The sequence below is a fragment of the Cricetulus griseus genome, chromosome 5 (assembly GCF_003668045.3).
Source record: "Cricetulus griseus strain 17A/GY chromosome 5, alternate assembly CriGri-PICRH-1.0, whole genome shotgun sequence".
NCBI lineage: Eukaryota > Metazoa > Chordata > Mammalia > Rodentia > Cricetidae > Cricetulus > Cricetulus griseus.
The window spans coordinates 28,522,873-28,542,914 of record NC_048598.1 but is presented as its reverse complement, the minus strand read 5'-3'; the positions used below and the strand labels follow the sequence as shown (position 1 = coordinate 28,542,914).

The following is a 20,042-nucleotide window of genomic DNA, read 5'->3' as shown; positions in this document are numbered from 1 at the left end:
CTCTGTGAGTTCAAGACCAGCCTGATCTACAAGATCTAGTTCCAGGACAGCCTCCAAAGTCACAGAGAACCCCTGTCTCAAAAAACAAAAACAAAAACAAAACACCTATATGAAAACCTACATAGTTTCATTAAAGGCATCAATTTAATTTTAACAGGTAATTATTTTGGAAACACTCTTATTTACATATCCATCTCCCCATTCCCTCGCCCTCCCATGCTCCCCACCAAAACCCCAACCCACCCACTCCCCAGGGATAGTGAGGCCCTCCACGGGGGATCAGCAAAGTCCATCACATCATTTCGGGGAGGGCTCAGGCCCTCCTTTCCTTATCTGGGCTGCAAAAGCATCCCTCCATAGGGAAAGGGCTCCCAAAGTCCATTTGTGCTCTAGGGATAAATACTGGCGAGGTCCCATAGACTGTTCAGGCCTCCTAGCTGGCACCCACATTCAGAGGGCTTGGTTCGGTCCAATGCTGGTTCCCCAGCTTTACAACTAGGTTCTCCATACTCTCACTAGGTCAGGTCAACTGTTTCTGCAGCAGTCTTGGCTCCTTTGCTCATCCATTCTCCCTTTCTGCAACTAGATTCCAGGAGTATAGCTCAATGTTTAGCTGTTGGTGCCTGTTTCTACTTCAGTCAGCTACTGGGTGAAGGCTCTAGGGATGGTAACCAAGGTGGTCATCAATCTCATTACAGGGGAAGGGCATCAAAGGCACTGCCTAGATTCTTAGTTAGGGTCATCCCTGTGTCAGACCTCTCTCCAAACCTGTACTGTCTCCCTCTATCAAGGCATCTCCTTTCTTGCCCTCCGCTCTTCCTCCCATGTCTCAGTCCTCCTGTTCTCCTCCCCGCTCCCCTTATCCCCCTCTCCCCTTCCCACCTCTCTTCTCTCCCCCCACCCTGTGCTCCCAGTTTGCTCAAAGGTTCTTGTCCCCCTCCCCTTCTTCAGGAGACCATGCATTCTACTCTTGGGGTCCTCCTTGTTTCTTAGCTCTCTGGTGGTGTGGATTGTAGTAGGTTGGTAGTCCTGTGCTCTATGTCTAAAATTCATATATAAGTGAGTACATACCATGTTTGTCTTTTTGTGACTAGGTGATGTAATACAGAATAAGAGAAAATTTGGGGGACCGTCATTTGTCTTTTCTTGGCTCATTCTCTCAAGATGTACACTAACATTTCTCCCCACAAGACCCCACGAGGCTGTCATCGTCCCAGTTCAGCAGGAAGTAGCTTAGAGAATACTATGTCCCCTTTCCCTCATTATTGTTACTAAGGATAATGTACATCTAGTCAGGGATAATTTCTTATTGCTTAGGGCTGGGATTGGAAGGAGGTGTTCAGGCTTGGACACCTCTTTCAGATGACTTTAGCATTTAGTTTTAATAGACATAGGATGTGACATAGCAGATTATTGTATCTTCTTGTATTTCACCCTTGTGATTGTTAATGAAAGATACTTCATTGTTTATACAATTGCAGGACACTATCAGGAACAGAACTAATCCTCTCTATACAACTCATATCAGATCCCACTTCTGACACAGCTATTGAAGTTAAATACCAATACAACATAGTCAGGTAATGATTAGGATATTTTATTGGGGGAAAATGCCTTACTTACTGTGCACCTAGCCAACCAGCAGGTAAGCAGAGCAAGCTGAAGAATCAAGAAAAAGAATTGCTTTTTACGTGTGTCCCTGACTCTTAAACTACCCTCACATCACCCTGTCCACACCCTAGGGGCATGGTCAGGTACATCTGTAGCCAGCCCCAGGAGGCGTGGTCAGAGAAGACCCCTACAACAGGGTTACCTCACTCGGGATGGTTTCTTCTAGTTTCATCCATTTGCCTGCGAATTTCAAGATTCCATTGTTTTTTCTGCTGAGTAGTACTCCATTGTGTAAATGTACCACATTTCTCTATCCATTCTTCGGTTGAGGGGCATCTAGGTTGCTTCTAGGTTCTGGCTATTACAAACAACACTGCTATGAACATAATTGAAAATATGTCCTTGTATGAATGTGCATTCTTTGGGTATATGCCCAAAAGAGGAATTGCTGGATCTTATTTTGATGAGGAATGTGTCAAAGAATTTGACATTAGTAACTTCTATTTGAAATCCATATGTACTTAAAAACAACAACAACAAAAGAATGCTAGGACTAGTTTAAATTATAGTGCAATTAATTTTGCTTAAATGTTTTCTTTAATTAAAAGTTTCAGTGACTTCACATTATGGAATAGAATACAACAATAATGGGTTTGTAGAGACTTTGAAACCAGAAATTGCTAGTGTATATATGAGCTCTGGAGAAAGGAAGAAGTGAAGGAAAGAAAGGAAAAGAAGAAAAACAAGAGAAGAAGGGGTAAGGAAAGTGCATGCTTAACTGCTCTATTTGGTGTAGGTGGTTGTTTTTCCTTTTTGCTCTTAGGGGAGAGGGGGGCTGCTACCCAGCTCCTAAATAATCACACAGAGACTTATTATTACACATCAATGCTCCCCCCTTAGCTTGGCTTATTTCAAACCAGCTTTTCTTAAATTATCCCATCTACCTTTTGCCTCTGGACATTTACATTTTTATTTCTGTTTATCTTTTTTTCCTTCTTATTATGTCTGGTCCCTGTCATACTCCTCTCCTCCTTTTCTCGGTCCTCTCTCTCTTCCTTTCTCCTCCTATTTACTTTCTCTTTGGCAGTCTTACCTATCCCTCTTCTGCCTAGTTATTGGCCATTCAGCTCTTTATTAGACCAACAGATGTTTTAGGCAGGAAAAGTAACACAACTTCACAGAGTTAAACAAATGCAACATAAAAGAATGAAACACATCTTTGCATCATTAAAACAAATATTCCACAGCATAAAAGGATATAACACATCTTTAACTAATATTCAATAGCAATCTCGATCAGGCATGGTCAGGTGCAGCCACTCACATTTGTTTCTAGGTGCTAACTATGAGATCTTGAGGATATGCACGCGCGGGGGCACACACACACACACACACACACACACACACACACCAGCATATTAAAATAAGTGAGGAATTCTAAAAGAATCTCTGAGGAAACAACAAGAATGTCTACTCTCATCATACTTATTCAAGATAATACTAGAAGACTTTTCCAGAGCAATTAGGTAAAAAAAAAATAATTAAACAAAATCCAGTCACAAAAGATGTCAAAAAGATCCTCAAAGTTTTTTTTCCTGAGACAAGGTTTCTCTGTGTAGCCCTGGCTGTTCTGGAACTTGATCTACAGACCAGAATGGTTTCAAAGATCTGTCTGCCTCTGGAGTGATGGGATTAAAGGCATATGCCACCACTGCCAGGCCCATCAAAGTATTTTTGATTACAGATGATTTGATCTTGTATGTAAAAAAGCCTAAAGACTTCACACAAAAAAACAGAGACAACTGCTTAAAGCTCATATTCAAATAAAAAATTTAAAACTAAGGACGTTTCACTGAGGGAAGACAATCTGCCTGGAACTTTCTTTATCAAGAACACCAGTTGACTGCTCAACTTCCGCAGCTCATTTCTGCTGGGTGTTTGTATGCTCTTGGTTTGATGACATTATCTTTGCTTAGTTTCCCTATCAAATACTCCACTTGTCTCTGCTGGAGCTATTTCTACAACCTGCTACTTGCTATTTATTCTTTCATTTTTGCTGACTTAATAAACTGACTCAAACCTGGAGCTATGGATATCAAAGATGAATCTGTGGACTATATAAAATAAGTATACAGGATAGAATGTTACTGTCTCAAATGATAGGACAGAATCCTTTGATTTGTAACAAGGATAAAATTGGAGGACATCATGTTAAGGGAAATAAAGAACAGAGAAATGCCTCACTCATTCATCAAAGCAAAAGCAAAGCATCATAGGTCCTGAGAGTAGACTAAAATTCACTAAAGCTATGGAGAATAGGAGGAGGGAAGCATAATAAGAAGGTATACAGTGGATATCAGAGTTAGAATGTAATGAGTTCTAATTCTCTATAGTACCACAGGCTAACTATTGTTTAAGACAGTTAATTATACATTTAAAAACAACTAGAAGGGAAGTGTTTAAAAGTTCCTATTATATAGAAATGAGAATGTCTAGGGATTTAATTATTATACATTGTATGGGTGTATTGAATTACACTACTGAATACTATAAAGGTACAAATGTCAAAAATAAGAAGGAAATTTAAAAATAATCTAATCTTGTACACAAGCATGACTAAATATTAAAAATGTATTAAAATAGAAAATCAAATGAAAAAATCACATAAATGAAGAAAAGGGTGAAAAGAATTAAAAGGAAAATGACAATTAGTGAAGATAGACAAAGTTTACAAATTGGAAATAATCTTTCTGAAGTGTAGTTATTTCTATAACATGTAATTGGCCTATCACAGGAGGAAGGGAGTAATTAAGAAGGAGAGGAAGGAAAGAAGAGAGAGAGAGAAAGAGAGAGAGAGAGAGAGAGAGAGAGAGAGAGAGAGAGAGAGAGAGAGAGAGAGAACAAACGAGGGAGGAAGAAAAAGTAGAAATGATGATGAGGGGAAAGAAAATAAAGTTAAAAATCTTAAAGTCAAATTAAAAACGACAAGATTTTGGCTCCACAGTAAACTGTAAGTATGTTACTCAATGGAAAATAATTTGTGTTAATCCTGGAAGTATATGCTAACTGGAAGGAGTTGGCAACTGTTCTGTTCTTAATGATTCGGAGGTTATGTCACAAGCATTCATTTTACTGCAATAACTTTTCTTACAGAGGTGATGAGGAAACCTCTTTGGTGACCACACACTTTTCAAATCATTCCAGGAGAGCTGTGCAGAAGTTGTCACACATTTTCAGCATTAAATTCTTTCTAATCTGCTACTATAGCTTCAGAGGAAACACCTGGATGCTAATACGACCATAGCTTGAATTTTCTGCAAATGGTCAGATGATCTTTGACTACTACTTTCTACTTTACCTATTACTTTAGCTCTGAAGTGTGCCTGGAATATTTAAGTAAGATTGGATTCACTCAATATCTAACTCAAATGGCATTTGTGTGAGATTATGGAATTGGAAGCCACAAAGTGACAGCAAGAGATGGTGAGCCATCTTTCATGAGAATATGATTAATAGGCTAAAAAAAATCAGCAGAATGGTCAAGGGAAAAACAACACATAAAATCAAGATGTGGGTGTATGGAAAACATGACTTAGAGAGCAGAAAGGCTTAGTAGCTGTTCCCTCATTGCTGAGATCTCTTCTTGTTCTCAAAACCTCAATTCTTTAGTGTGTCATACACATTTAACATAAGCTAAAGGCCTGATTAATGATTTTCTAGTCACTTCCTCCATAGTTTTTCAGAGGTACATTTTAGTTCCATGTAGAATGTGTTGCTATGAATTTTATCCATTTCTTGTCTTTGTACTTATGTTGCATTTAAATGTACTCCCTTGGTTCAGAAACTATGCCTATCCATATTTGTATACCCATGTCTAAAGAAACATCTGCTCATAAATTTTGAAAAAAATAATAAGTCAGCTGATAATAGGCTAAGTATCAGATCTTCTCTTCATCATCCCGAGTATGTTTCTCCAAAAGAATACACACGAGTAATAGTAGTAGCTATACTGTCTGGTAACTTCTACTTGAACATATAATCTACATATATAAAACTACAAAGACAGATGTGTGTGACTAAACACATATTGACTATGTATATAAAATAATACATTCATTTAAATATATATTCAAGCATCATCAGGTTGGCACAGCACATAGCTATTAAAGTGTTAATCACGGTATAAGAGAAAAACATAGACATTCAAGGCTCATTATCCTTGTGGGCCATTTCCTTCCCTATTCTGACACTTGGAGCCACCCAGTGATGTCATAATAGTTTGCTATGTCATACTGGTTGTCAACAGAGGTTGCCACCATCAAGAATAAGATGTATTTTAAAGGCTCCTTTTAACTGAAATCTCCTTTGTATTAAGATGTGTATCATAAACTCAAATTAGTTTGAAAAGCGAGAAGATGACTGCACTAATATCCAGTGGATGTGGACTCTTTGGACCACAATGGCCATTTGATGATATCCCAAAGGCAGTCACAAGGTAAGAAAGAACTATATAAGTTTACTGAAGCAAATCAGCATGGAAATATTAAAATAGTTTGTTTGAGCTATTTTTAAATATAATTGTTACACCTCTGTTTTCAGTTATTTATGTAAGTACAGGACAATGAATGCTGCTATAATTAATAAATTTCAGCATACCACATTCCCATATTAAAATTCATGGTTCCTTATGACTGTAGGACATAGTCAAGCACCATAATCCTCTGTACCAGGTTCCCCATGATGATGACCATGCTGGCTTTTATGAATTTTACTTTTCATTGGCTCTTTAACTCAGACCTAATTCTCTATCTCAAACTACTTCTTGTTACCTGAACACAATGCAGTACCTCATATTTTCATCCCTCCCTATACTCTTGCCGTTCCTGAAACATCTCTGTTAGATGTTCTGTTAAACATTTTCTTCATCCTTTGGGAATGTCTTCTGGTACTTTAAACCCAGTTCTGGTCCAGAGGTTGGGTTCTTAACCAATACACACGTTGAATGCTTTCTAAGTCATGAAAATGACTCATCTCTTCCCCCAAGCAATTTGTAATACTTTAGAGCAGTGGTTCTCAACCTTACTAATGCTGTGACTTTTTAATATAGTTCCTTATGCTGTGATGACTCCCAGCCATAAAATTATTATGTTGCTACTTCATAACTGTAATTTTGCTACCATTATGAATCATAATGTATATATCTGATATGCAAGATCTCGGATATGGGATTTCTGTTAAAGGGAGTGAATACATACCATATATATATATATATATATATATATATATATATATATATATCAAACTGTCGAGTAAGCCACTTTCACTGTTTTGTATATTTTATTCCTTAACTGATTGATTTAAAATAGTGAGCCAAAACAGATGGCTCAAACAGTATGTTCTACACTCTCAAGGAAATCTTTGAATTAAAGAATATATATATATATATATATATATATATATATATATATATATACATGCCTCATTAGTTAAGTGAACTTCACTTTCTCTTTATACCATATACAAGGATTGACTAATGAGGCCATAGCTACAAGACTAGTATCTATAAAAATAAACCTTCTAGAAGAAAAATAGAGAAAAATATTTCATCATTATGGCTTCGGAAATTTTCTTACACAATACATAATTAATTCTAAAAGAAAATATAAATTTGACTTGATGGGAACAAAATTTAAAACTTCCCTTTGAAAATAAAAAAAGAAATTAAAGATTTCCTAGAATTCAATGAGAATGCGGACACAACATATCCAAAACTATGGAATACTTTGAAAGCAGTGCCCACATGAAGAAACAGGAGAATAATCACACTAGAGAATTAACAGCACAACTGAAAGCTTTAGAAAACAAAGAAGCCAATACACCATGGAGGAGCAGATGCCAGGAAATAATCAAATCGAAGGTTGAAATCAATAAAATGGAAACTAAGAGAACAATACAAAGAATCAATATAACAAAAAGTTAGTTCTTTGAGAAAATCAACAAGATAGACAAACCTTTATCCAAACTTACCAAACAATGAAGAGTGAACATGAAAATTAATAAAATCAGGAATGAAAATGGGGACATTACAAGACACAAAGGAAATCCAGAGAATCATCAGGTCATACTTTGAAAACCTATATTCCTCCAAATTTGAAAATCTAAAGGAAATGGACAATTTTCTGGACAGATTTCATTTTCCAAAATTAAATCAAGAACAGATAAGCAACTTAAATAGACCTATAACCTCTAATGAAATTGAAGCAGTCATTAGAAGTCTCCCAGCCAAAAAAAAGCCCAGGACCAGATGGCTTCAGTGCAGAATTCTACAAGAAATTCAAAGTACAGTTAATACCAATTCTCCTCAAAGTATTCCACACAATAGAAGCAGAAGGGTCATTACCAAACTCTTTTTATGAGGCTTCAATAACCTTGATACCCAAGCACACAAAGACACAACTAAAAAAGAGAACTACAGTCCTATATCCCTCATGAACATTGATGCAAAAATTCTCAATAAAATATTGGCAAATTGAACCCAAGAACACATCAGAAAAATCATACATCCCAATCAAGTAGGCTTCATCCCAGGGATACAAGGATGATTCAACATATGAAAATCCATCAATGTAATCCACCATATAAACAGACTGAGGAAAAAATCACATAATCATCTCACTAGATACCAAAAAAAGCCTTTGACAAAATCCAACACCCCTTAATGATAAAGGTCCTGGGGAAATCAGGAATAACAGGAACATACTTCAACATAATAAAGCAATATATAGCAAGCCGACAGCCAATATCAAATTAAATGGAGAGAAACTCAATGCAATTCCTCTAAAATCAGGAACAAGACAAGGCTGTCCACTCTCTCCATACCTCTTCAACATTGTCCTTGAAGTTCTAGCTAGAGCAATAAGACAACAAAAGGAGATCAAGGGAATACAAATCGGAAAGGAAGAAGTCAAACTCTCACCATTTGCAAAAGATATGATGGTCTACATAAGTGACCAGAAAAACTCTACCAGGGATCCCCTCATTTGTCTTTGTGTTTTTCCATGCTTTCACATATGAAAAGTGCCAGTTTCATATTTTCAAGTCCTGGTACAAACTGAAAGCTGAGCTTTTTTCCTTCATCCTATTTCATTTTAGTATATCATTGCTCCGGTTTTAGTTTTCCATATTAGGCTCTGATTCACATTTTCAATGCCAAATATTATTCAGTGCCAAATTTGAGTAAGAGGAGTAAGCAAAACAGGTTATCTGGGTCAAAACCTTAAACTTCATGAATCTTTAATAGTTGTTCACTTTAATATATTTATGTTCACTTTAATATGTTATATTATTATATAACATGCACATTATACATGATATATTGTTATTATGTATCTTATATATTTTGATCTTCTAATTTCAGCTATAGAGAGGCTTTACATTAAAATTTTTCTGTTATTTTATTGTGGGTGTGTTTGTGTGTTCCAGGACCCATGTAGAAGTCAGATGACAACTTGCAGAAGTAGGTTCCTACTCTCTCATAGTGTGGGGCCCAATGATAGAACTCACATTATTAGGCATGTAGACAGATGTTGTTACCCAAGGAGCTATTGTGCCAGCCTTTATAGAAGTTTTAAAGCAGTGGATCTCAAAAGCTGTGACCCTTTAATACAGTTCCTCTTGTTGTGTGAACCTCAACCATAACATTGTTTTCATTGCTACTTCAGAACTGTAATTTTGCTATTGTTATGAATCATAATCTAAATATTTGTTTTCCAATGGTTCTAGGCAGCCCCTAAGGTGAAAGGGTCATTCAGTCCCAGAGGTCACCACCCACTGGTTGAGAACCACTGCTTTAAAATACTGTGCCCTGCTTTTGTTACGGTTAAAGATGCTGTGAATGACAATTTGTACATGTTTGCACTGAAGAGTCAATATTTGAGAAAACACAGAAAATAGGAAGTCGAGTTAGGAGGGACTCCATAGGTGAAATGCTTAGACTAACGGACTGAGTGTGAGTGTGAATGGAGAAGAAAAAGTGAATAGCAGGACTGTCTTGTGAATTTTGTGACACTTCAATAAGGAAACTTGATAAACAGAAAGGACTTAAAGTTTGCTCCAAATTTCTTCCTTGATATTGAAAGAATAATTATAGCTTTAACAGAAATAGTATAGCTGGTGTGAATGGGTGGGGCCATAAATCATTAATGTCTCTCTACAGTGTTCATGCCATATAGTGTATGCCAGCATGACATTTCACGACTACAGGTCAATCAATATTATATAACTCATTTGAAGAAGGGGTGGCTGCTAATGTGGGACTAGAAGATAGTAATTGAGGGGACAGATTAAAGGGGAGGCTATTCTAAAGCAGAGCAGGTGGCTTGTCACCCTCAAAAATCAGCTCTTTTCCCTGAAAGTTGTCAGCAATGACCTGCCTTAGAGGAAACAATTACTCATGAATTTTGAGTTACGGTTAATTAACGGACAGTTTCGAAGTTCAGAAGTTGGCTTGTTTTGATGGATGGTACTATCTTCTACATGTATGATTTAAAATGTGACTTTCAAAGTTGTGTCTAATTCTATCCATTCCATAAATACAGACTATTTTTGCCAGCCAGAACTCAGTGCAACCAATGCAGAACCTTTCACATGTTCCAAAACGGAAGCCCCGCCATAGACGTTGCTAGTTAAAGGCTAACTTGATGTCTATCATTAGTTAGCAAAAAAAAAAAAAAAAAAAAAAAAAGTTAGCTGGTTACTTTCGCCTTATTTCACACTAAAGACTTTAAATTCCAATTTTGCAGATTGCAATGCCTTTTCCTTTCCCCTCCTCCAGGGGGCAGTGACGAGGACTATCACTCTTAACCACAGGCTCCCAGATAAGCACCAAACACTTCCCGCCCGGTTCCTGAAAGCGTCAGATTAGTCGCAGGAGCCAGGGTCTCGAACTGAGCCTGCGCGTACTGCAGCTGCCGCGTGAGCGCATGCGCCTTGCGGAGAGCCTGGCCCTGGCGGCTCTGGGCGGGTCTGGGCTGCGCCAGGGTTTTGGGGCCCAGGAGCTGTGGGAGGAGCCGGCGGCCTCACCGTGGTAACCGCAGCGCCGCCGCCGCCCCGCCTCGCAGGCTTCGGGACTGTCACCGCCGGGGCTGCGAGGGTACTTTGTCCCGGTCCCCGGAAGTAGCCGGCCCAGACTCTCAGACACCCCCATCCTCCCCACGCCGCCACCGCCGCCGCCATGCAAGGCGAGGACGCCAGATACCTCAAAAGGTGACCACCCGGGCCCCGCCCTGAGCAGGTCCTTAGGTGTTTCCCCGCCGAAGGGGCTGTCACTGGGCAAAGCCTGAGGAGAGAAGGGCTGGGATGCAGGGCAGGAAAGAAAGAGGGGGGAAGTGATGGGGTGGAATAAAGGACGGGCCCTGTGGGGGCGCGAGGTCCTTAATCCACCTTAGTTTGGCGGGGCCCTGACAGCATCAGATGGCTTCCTCGCTACATTAATTGTATCCGCAGTGAGAGGCAGGTTGGGCGAGGTAAAACCCATATTTCGTTTTTGGTTTTGCGGGTTTGTTTGTTTGTTTGTTTGTTTGTTTGTTTGTTTCTCCTGCCCCACTCTTCTGTTTTCCTCAATAGATAAATCCCATGGGAGCTTGGAAGTGAATTCTGTCACATCACCAATTTGTGTTCGGTTTGAGAGCCATAAATCATGCGTGTTTTGAAATACAGACTTCATGCAAGACTGGATTGAGATGTCCAGCCAGCTGTCCTTGGTCCATTTCACCCATTTGACTGTCACCTTCACAATATAATTTATGTAGAAAGTGCATTACTAGCAAGACCTTGGCATGAAAGAGCTTACCATTTTCTATCTTAAGTATGTGTGATATCAGCTACTCCAAAGAAAAATGGAAATTTGTTGAGATTCCTTAACTTCTGCCAAAGATATGGGCATCCATGGTTAAAATACACCTCTCGATGGACCAAGGGTGAGCAAGCAGTGAACAAATTAAAAAAAAATGCTAATTTGGAATCTCTTATTTTTAGTCAAAGCTTTGTTGCTGATTCATTACAAAAAGCACAGTTTTTTTGGGGGGGGAAACATAATTCATCTGAAAATGAGAGACGTTACTTTCTGGGAGACATAAGGACAGAATATGAAAATACTTTTGAAAGAGAAAACATGCATATTATTAGGTGGTGGCATTAGTTTAGGTCCTAAAATGCTTTTGATGAGTTTATTTTTCCCCATGCTTGGTGGGATTCTAGATGTCACAGAAACATCTTACAAGTGTTAGTGAACTCTTAAACATAGTCAAACAATTACAAATCACCTATAGTGCCTCTGAAAGACGGGAACATAGTCCTTCGTCTTTTTCAATTAATGTGTTCATGGAAAATGGCAAATGAAAAGACCTTTAGTAGAGATTTGTGAAAGGAATATGTAATCGTAACTCAGTGAGTCAGTACTCCTTTGCCCACGTAATTTTGCTAACAGCATGCACAATGCACATTTACCCACAAACCTCCACACATAAACACACTCAAAAATTTTGTCAAATCCATTAAATTTTCTAATTTCAACTGTAAACCTGAGGTTATTTTAAAGAAAGTACCATTTGCTGATTGTCCTATGATACGGTTGTGTCAAGCGTGGTTTTTCTCAAGGTTGTTGCACTAATGTGGACCCCCTTTTAAAACCACATCATTTAGAAAACAATAAATGCAACTGATTTAGTCACCGTAATGTTTCAGTTAGAGTCAGAATCTGGAAAAAAGGTTGAAAGTACATTGTTTAATCTAATTTTGACAAAATAAACTTTGCATTACCTCCAGATTATGTATATGCACACACACATGTATATGAGAGAGATGATTATTATATATACAGTATACAGACCTAATGGAAAAGGCAGGGACTTGATGGATATAAGTATGATGTTTGTTCAGATTTTTCACATTGTTTGATTATGTTCCACTTATACTGTGCATTAACACTTTATTCCTTTTTGGAACTGAATAATGTTTCATTGCATGGGTATATTGTAATCTGATTATTCATGACCCAAGTGTAGGTAGATATTTAGGTGGTTTTTGCCTGTTGCCTATTGGGAATAAAGTTGCTATCATAACAAGATTCTGTTTGGACACTTCTCTTCTTTATTTGGTATATAATAAGCTTGGGATTTCAGGAACATGGAGTAATTCTATGTTGGACTCATTGAAGTCTCATCAAATAGCTTTCCCTTGGTGTCTGTACCTCTATGAACATTGCAGTTTTTCCACACTTCACTAATGCCTGTTATCTTCTCTTTTTGTATTATTTTGTATGTGTGTTCTGTAACTGTAGCTATTCTAGGGGGTGTAAAGTGGTGTCTTACTTTGATTTTGATTTGCATTTCCCTAATTACTAAGTAGGTTGAGCTCCTTTCATCTGCTCCTTGGTCATTTGTCTTTCTCTTTTAGGAAAAAGTTGTTTCTGAAATATACTCTTAATACCAGGCCTTATTAAATATGCAGTTTACAAACATTTGTCTTTTTACTGTTGCCTTTTTACTGTGTTGAATATGTCAGTAGTGTCAACAATTTTAATTTGTTGAAGTCTAATCTATTAATAGTTACCGTTACCTTTGAAATTCAAGGCCAGGAAGTTTTCCCTTATGTTTTATAGTTTTAGCTCTTAAATATTTATTTTTATTCACTTGAATTACTTATTGTATATGGTGCTTAAGAATATCTAATCTTAGCATCATTTGTCAAAGAGATCTTCTTTCTCTCCATTGATATTTGGAGCATCCTTATTAAAATTAGACTGTAAAAGTGGGTGTTTATTTCTTCACTGTCAGTCCTCACCAAAAGATCTATTAATATGTGTATCTCCTTGTGCTAGTAACTTATTCTTTAAATTGGGGGAGTTTTTCCATTGAACAGTGTGAGTGCTACAACTTTGTTGCTCTTTATCAAGATTATGTTAATACCTAGGGTCTTTTGTTTCCATGTGAAATTAGTGTTGTCTTTTCTATTCACCCTTCCCAGGAAGATCCAGGAGTCCCCCTATGAGCCCTCCTTGTTACCTAGTGTCTGTGGATTGTACCATAGTTATCTATTGTTTACATGTAATATCCACTTATGAGTGAATACATGCCATGTTTGTCTTTATTGGTCTGGGATATCTCACTCAGGATGATTTTTTTTATTTCCATCCATTTGCCTTCAAATTTCCTGGTGTCCTTGTTTTTGACAGTTGAATAATACTCCATTGTGAAAATGTGCCACATTTTCTGTATCCATTCCTCAGTTGCGGTTCACCTAGGTTGTTTCCAGGTTCTGACTATTACAAATAAAGCTGTTATGAATATAGATGATCAGGTATCCTTGTGGTATGACTGAGCATCTTGTGGCTATATGCTCAAGAGTAGTATAGCTGGGTCTTGTGGTAAATTGATTACCAGTTTTCTGAGAAACCAATACACTGACTTCCAAAGTGACTGTAAGTTTGCACTTCCACCGGCAATGGAGGAGTTTTCCCCTTGCTCCACATCCTCTTCAGCATAAGCTGTAGCTTGTGTTTTTGATCTTAGCCATTCTGACAAGTGTAGGATGGAATCTGAGAGTCCTTTTGATTTGCCATTTCCCTGATGGTTAAGGATGTTGAACATCTCAAGTGTTTCTCAGCCATTTGAGATTCTTCTGTTGAAAATTCTGTTTAGCTCTGAACCCCTATTTTTAAAATTGAATTATTTGGTTTGTTGATATCTAATTTCTTGAGCTTTTAAATATATTTTGGAAATCAGCCCTCTGTCAGATGTGAGGCTGGTGAAGATCTTTTCCCATCCTGTAGGATGCCATTTTGTCCTATGGATAGTGTTCATTGCCTTAGGGATACTTTTCAATTTCATGATGTCCCATTTATTAATCATCGATCATAGTGCCTGTTTATCATTTGTATATAGGAGGGCTACCAATACTTTTTAATTAATCTTGTATCCAGCCACTTGACTAAAGGTATTTATCAGCTGTAGGAGTTTCCTGATAGAGTTTTGGGGGTAACTTAAGTATACTATCCTATCATCTACAAATAATGATACTTTGACTTCTTTCCTTCCAATTTGTATCCCCTTGATCTTTTGTTTTACTACTTTAGCTAGAACTTCAAGTACTATATTGTATAGGTAGGAGAGAGTGGACAGTCTTGTCTTGTTCCTGATTTTAGTGGAATTGCTTTGAGTTTCTCTCCATTTATTTTGATATTAGCAATCTGCTTTCTTTTATTATGTTTATGTATCTTTTTATTCTAGGCATTTGTAGTTACAGATTCCTCTTCAGCACTGCTTTGTCACATCCCTAAGTTTTAGTGTGTGCTTTCATTTATAATTTCTCTAGTGAGTTATTCTTTTACTTAGTAGCTATGTAGATGAGGATTGTTTAATTTTCCATATTTTTATGAATGACTTCTGTATTGATTCCTAGTGTTATTCATTTGTGATTAGAGAACACACACTATATAATATTAGTGTTTTCAAACTGATGACTTGTCTAGATACATAGCATAAGATCTACCTGTTAGAATACCACATTTACACTTTTTTAGGGGAAGTGCAACTCCTTTACGTGTATTAAGTCAAATTGACTTATAATGTTCAATTCCTTTATTCATAATAATCTATATAGATATATTTATTATTCCAAGTGATATTGAAGTCTGCCACTATTTGTTATAGAACAATTTATCCTTTCCTTTTTTTTTTTCAGTTTTTGCTTTATCTGATTTAGGTCTCTATTGTCAAGTTCATCTTTGAAATAGATCTTCTGGATGTGTTGATCCAGTATTCATGTTACATTTTATACCAGCTTGTAATTTAAAGCCTGTTTTGTATAATTGTTCCTCCTTTATTTTGCATTATTTATATTTTCTTTTCCCATCCTTTAACTTTGAAACTGTTCATTCTTTGGATTTAAAGTGTGTGCCATGCCTACGATATAGGCATCATACATACATATATGTATATGTTTAATTTCTGAATTATCTATTCTGGAAGCCATTGCCTTTTAGCTCAGAATTTAATTTATAAAGTAACTACTTTATAAATTTGCTTAAAGAAGCATTCCAGCCCCGGGCGTTGGTGGCGCACGCCTTAAATCCCAGCACTCGGGAGGCAGAGGCAGGCCGATCTCTGTGAGTTCCAGGCCAGCCTGGTCTCCAGAGCGAGTGCCAGGATAGGCTCCAAAGCTACACAGAGAAACCCTGTCTCGAAAAACAAAAAAAAAAAAAACAAAAAAACAAAAAAAACAAAGACATTCCAGACTAAAGGCACATAGTTACTGTTATCAGCTTTTCTTTACTTCCTCATTTAGTTTCAATTTATTGACTAGTTCACTTCAGGCCAAAGGACTCTAATAAATATTTCTCTATGGCCTATATTGTAATGAATATAAAATATAGTCTAAGACAATTTAGCAACTTTAGTTACAGTTTTCTGGTATGTATATACAAACCAAGTGAAGCAGTGGTATTACTAAGAAGATAATATTAGTAGGAATTTTCAGGTAGTTAAAAGATATCAATTCAATACTAAGATGCTGCAAATAAAAAAAAATTCCAATAATTTTATCAATTTAGGAATTCCGGTAAAGCATTTGAGAGATACTCATTTCAGTAGTTAAGACATTTTTCACATCATTATAAATGCTGTGTTGAATCCTATTTGAAAGTTTAGCATTTAAGATGAAATTATTTATTTTATAAAGTATTAATAGAAATTGTATTCAGGTACATCCACTGTGAAGCAGTTTTAGGAGCTAGATTATTGGCTCAGCAGCTAAGAGTTCTTAGTGTTCTTCCAGAGGACTCCAGTTGAGTTCTCAGCACCCATAGAGTGGCTTGTAACCCACTATAACACCAGTTAGAGGGAACCTTGATACCATCTTCTGGTCTCACAGGCTTTGACACACACATAGGCATGTACAAACACCCATATACATAAAATATAAATGCCTTTTGACAAAAAAAGGCCTGGGCTCACATGGAGTTATTGCTCAATTCTACCATATTTTCAAAGAGGATTTACAATCAGTCCTCCTTAAATTATTAAAAAAAGAAAGAAACAGAAGATACATTCCCAGACTCCTTCTGCAAAGTCAGTACTGTTCGAATACCCAAACTAGGTTAAGGCACAGCAACAACAACAAAAAGAAAACTATAGGCCAATATCCCCTATAAACATAAATTCAAATTCCTCATTAAAATATTTAAAAATTAATATGGGCATATATCTAAAAGATTATATACCATAACCAAGATGGCTTTATCCCAGAGAAGCAGGGATGGTTCAACAAGAATTGATGTAATAAATTACATAAATGAACTTAAATATCACATGATTATCTCAATAGATGGCCTTCAATGAAATCTAGCATGCCTTTTTGATAAAAGGCATAGAGAAAGTTCTGAAAGGAACATACCTCAGGATAATAAAAGCTATAAATGAGAAACACACAGCCAGCAGCATCCTAAATATAGAAAAACTTTAAGCAGTCAAACTGAAATCAGGGATGAGACCAGGCTGTCCACTATCCCCACCCCTTTTCAATACACTGCTCAGTGCACTGGCTGGAGCAATGAGTCAAGAAAAGAAAAGTAAAAGAATACATTAGGAAAAAAAGATGTCAAACTACCTCTTATTTGTTGATGATACAATATTATATATAAGAGGACCCTCCCCCAAATTTCACCAGAAATATTCTAGAAACAATCAACAATCTCAGTAAAGTGGCAGGATAAAGAATCCACTTGCAACAATCAATAGCTTCTCTATTCACCACCAACAAACATACAAAGAACGAAATCATGGACACACTCCCATTCACAGTAGTTCCATAGAAAAGAAAATCTCTAGAAATGAATGTAACCAAGGAGGTGAAGGACTTTTACATTGAAAACTTCAAATCTCTGAAGAAAGAGATTGAGAAAGACACTAAGCAATGAAAGGGCATCCATGCTCGTGGGTTGGTACAATTAATATTGTGAAAATCACTGCCAAAAGCTGTTTACAGATTCAGTGCAATCCCAATAAAAGTCCCATGTCATTCTTTACAAAAATAGAAAAACAAAAACTATACTAAAATTCAAGCATTAAAAAAAGCCTGGATAACCAATGCAGGATTTAGCAATCAGGATAGTGCTGGAGGGATTACTATTAGAGATTTTAAGATATAGTACTGAGCCATCTAATAAAAATGACATGGCACCAACACAAAAACAGACATGTAGATAGATGGAACAAATACAAGACCCAAACATGAGTTCAGTACAAGTAACTATAACCATCTCATATTTGACAAAATTCCAAAATCACACATTGGAGGAAAATAGAATCTTCAACAAGTGATGCTAGGAAAACTGGATGTCCTCATGCATAAGAATGAAATTAGACCCATATCTATCACTTTGCACAAAAACTAATTTCAAATGGATCAAAGGCCTAAATATGAAACCAGGAACACTGGAAATGCTAGAATAAAATACAGACAGTAGTTTATATATATGATATAGGAGTAGGAAGAACTTTCTGAATATTATTCCATTTATCCAGGAATTAAGGCCTACAATGGACAAGTAGGGCTTCATAAAACTAAAAGGCTTCTTCACAACTAAACTGAGTGAAGAAGAAGCTCACAGAATGGGAGAGAATCTTTGCTATTTATCTATATGATAGGGGATTAATATTGGACTATATGGAGAAATCAAAAACTTAAGAGAAAAAAACATGACTCATCAAAAAATGGGCTATGGATCTAAACAGAGAATTCTTAGAAGAAATAAAAATGAGTAAGAATTCTCTGCTCAGAAAGTGTTTATTACCCCTAGCGATTGGGGAAATGCAAATCAGAGCAACTGTGATAACGAGTTCAGTTTAGTTGGAGTCATCTGCTCTGCAAAGGCATTCTAATTATAAATATTTCACGTGCTTTTATGCAAAGTTTTTTGGCTAAATTTTTATTTTTCAAGGTAACTCTATTCATAAAGGTACTTTCTGCTGGACCAGGAAATATATACTTGCCCCAGGCTCACAGAATATGATTAGATGGTATGTATTAGTCTAGCCCTCATGTTTTAGACGTAGAAGCTGCCTGGAAATTAAGACTGTTCTGTTAGATTTTAATCTATTTTTTGTATTTTTGTAGGAAAGTTAAAGGGGGGAACATTGATGTCCATCCATCAGAAAAAGCACTCATTGTTCAGTATGAAGTGGAAGCTACCATTCTTGGAGAAATGGGTGATCCCATGTTGGGTGAACGAAAGGAATGCCAAAAAATGTAAGTTTTCTTCGTTTGTCTATTTCTTGAAAATATGGGGCTTTTTATATAAACTTTATACAAATCTGATATTATTTTAATCTTCATAGATAATAGTTATGGTACCCTTCTAGACATACTTCTTCTTATTCAAGGAAAGATTGTATTGGACTATATAAATATGAAATATGTTCTAGAGAAACTAAAAATTTTGAGGGGCTGGAGTAATGGCTCAGTGGTTAAGACCATCAACTGTTCTACCCGAGGGGCCTGGGTTCAACCCTCAGCACCCACATGGCAGCTAACAACTGTCTATAACTCTAAGATCTGACACTCTCACACAGACAAGACTATATAAATGTGGAATATATTATAGAGAAAGTAAAATTTTTGGAATGTTAAGTGAAATTAATCATAAAAGATATGTTTATATGGGACTTTTTGCTTAATTTGGAAAATTTGAGTATTAGAAAAGTCTTGTATTCTTTCTCCCCTAGAATTGTTGAAAGTGGTGTGATGTTCAGATGTTCCCAAACAGGGCACAGATCTTGAATTAGCCCTTGAAAGCAACTTAGTCCTCTGAAAATGTTATTAATAAGACAAATTTCTTAAAATGGTCTCAATCTCCTAGTGTCCTACTTCCTTGCCTTCTTGGTTTTGAGGGAGTCCCTTACGAACTGTCCTGTTTTTTACTATTCTGCAGTTTTCCTGATAATACTTACTCCTATAGTTTTATGGTAGTAGAGAAGATTTGGTATCACTTACTGTTCTTCCTCAACCCTCTCCCAGCTACACAAATGTTGATTTGGTAACTTGTTAGAAATCATTTCTATTTATGCCATGTTCTGTTGGGATGTTTATGCCAGGCTGTTAGGAGCACATGTAATACTAGTGCTTTAAGTGTAAGCATTTGAGTCCTTAAACACTCTGGGGACAGTTTCTTCCCCACAAGAAACATTCTTTCCCATGGAAATATTTTAGATTGTCATTATAAGATAGTCACATTGGCATCTAAGAAGTGGAATCCAAGTACTATGCCTGCGATCGTCTCCTACAAGAAAGACTGACTAGGCCTGAATTTCAGTAATGCTGTAGTTGAGAAGCACTGGCTTGTTGTACCTACAAAGAGAAACAAACCACTTAATATC

At 36.8% G+C, this 20,042-nt stretch overlaps 1 protein-coding gene across 5 annotated transcripts in view; it reads left to right on the top strand.

Annotated features, from left to right (window-relative positions):
• Positions 1-10,618: 10,618 nt before the first annotated feature.
• The window catches only part of Kifap3 (kinesin associated protein 3), a 111,842-nt gene continuing 102,418 nt past the window's right edge, over positions 10,619-20,042 (top strand). For 2 of the 5 annotated variants that reach the window (XM_035445128.1, XM_027417180.2), the window contains exons 1-2: positions 10,619-10,875; positions 18,784-18,915. In XM_035445128.1, the coding sequence (XP_035301019.1) occupies positions 10,844-10,875; positions 18,784-18,915 (164 nt within the window). In that variant the 5' untranslated portion in view covers positions 10,619-10,843. Of the gene's footprint in view, positions 10,876-11,235; positions 11,589-18,607; positions 18,687-18,783; positions 18,916-20,042 lie in introns of all 5 variants that reach the window. The other 3 variants (XM_035445127.1, XM_027417178.2, XM_027417177.2) reach the window with 3 other exon arrangements.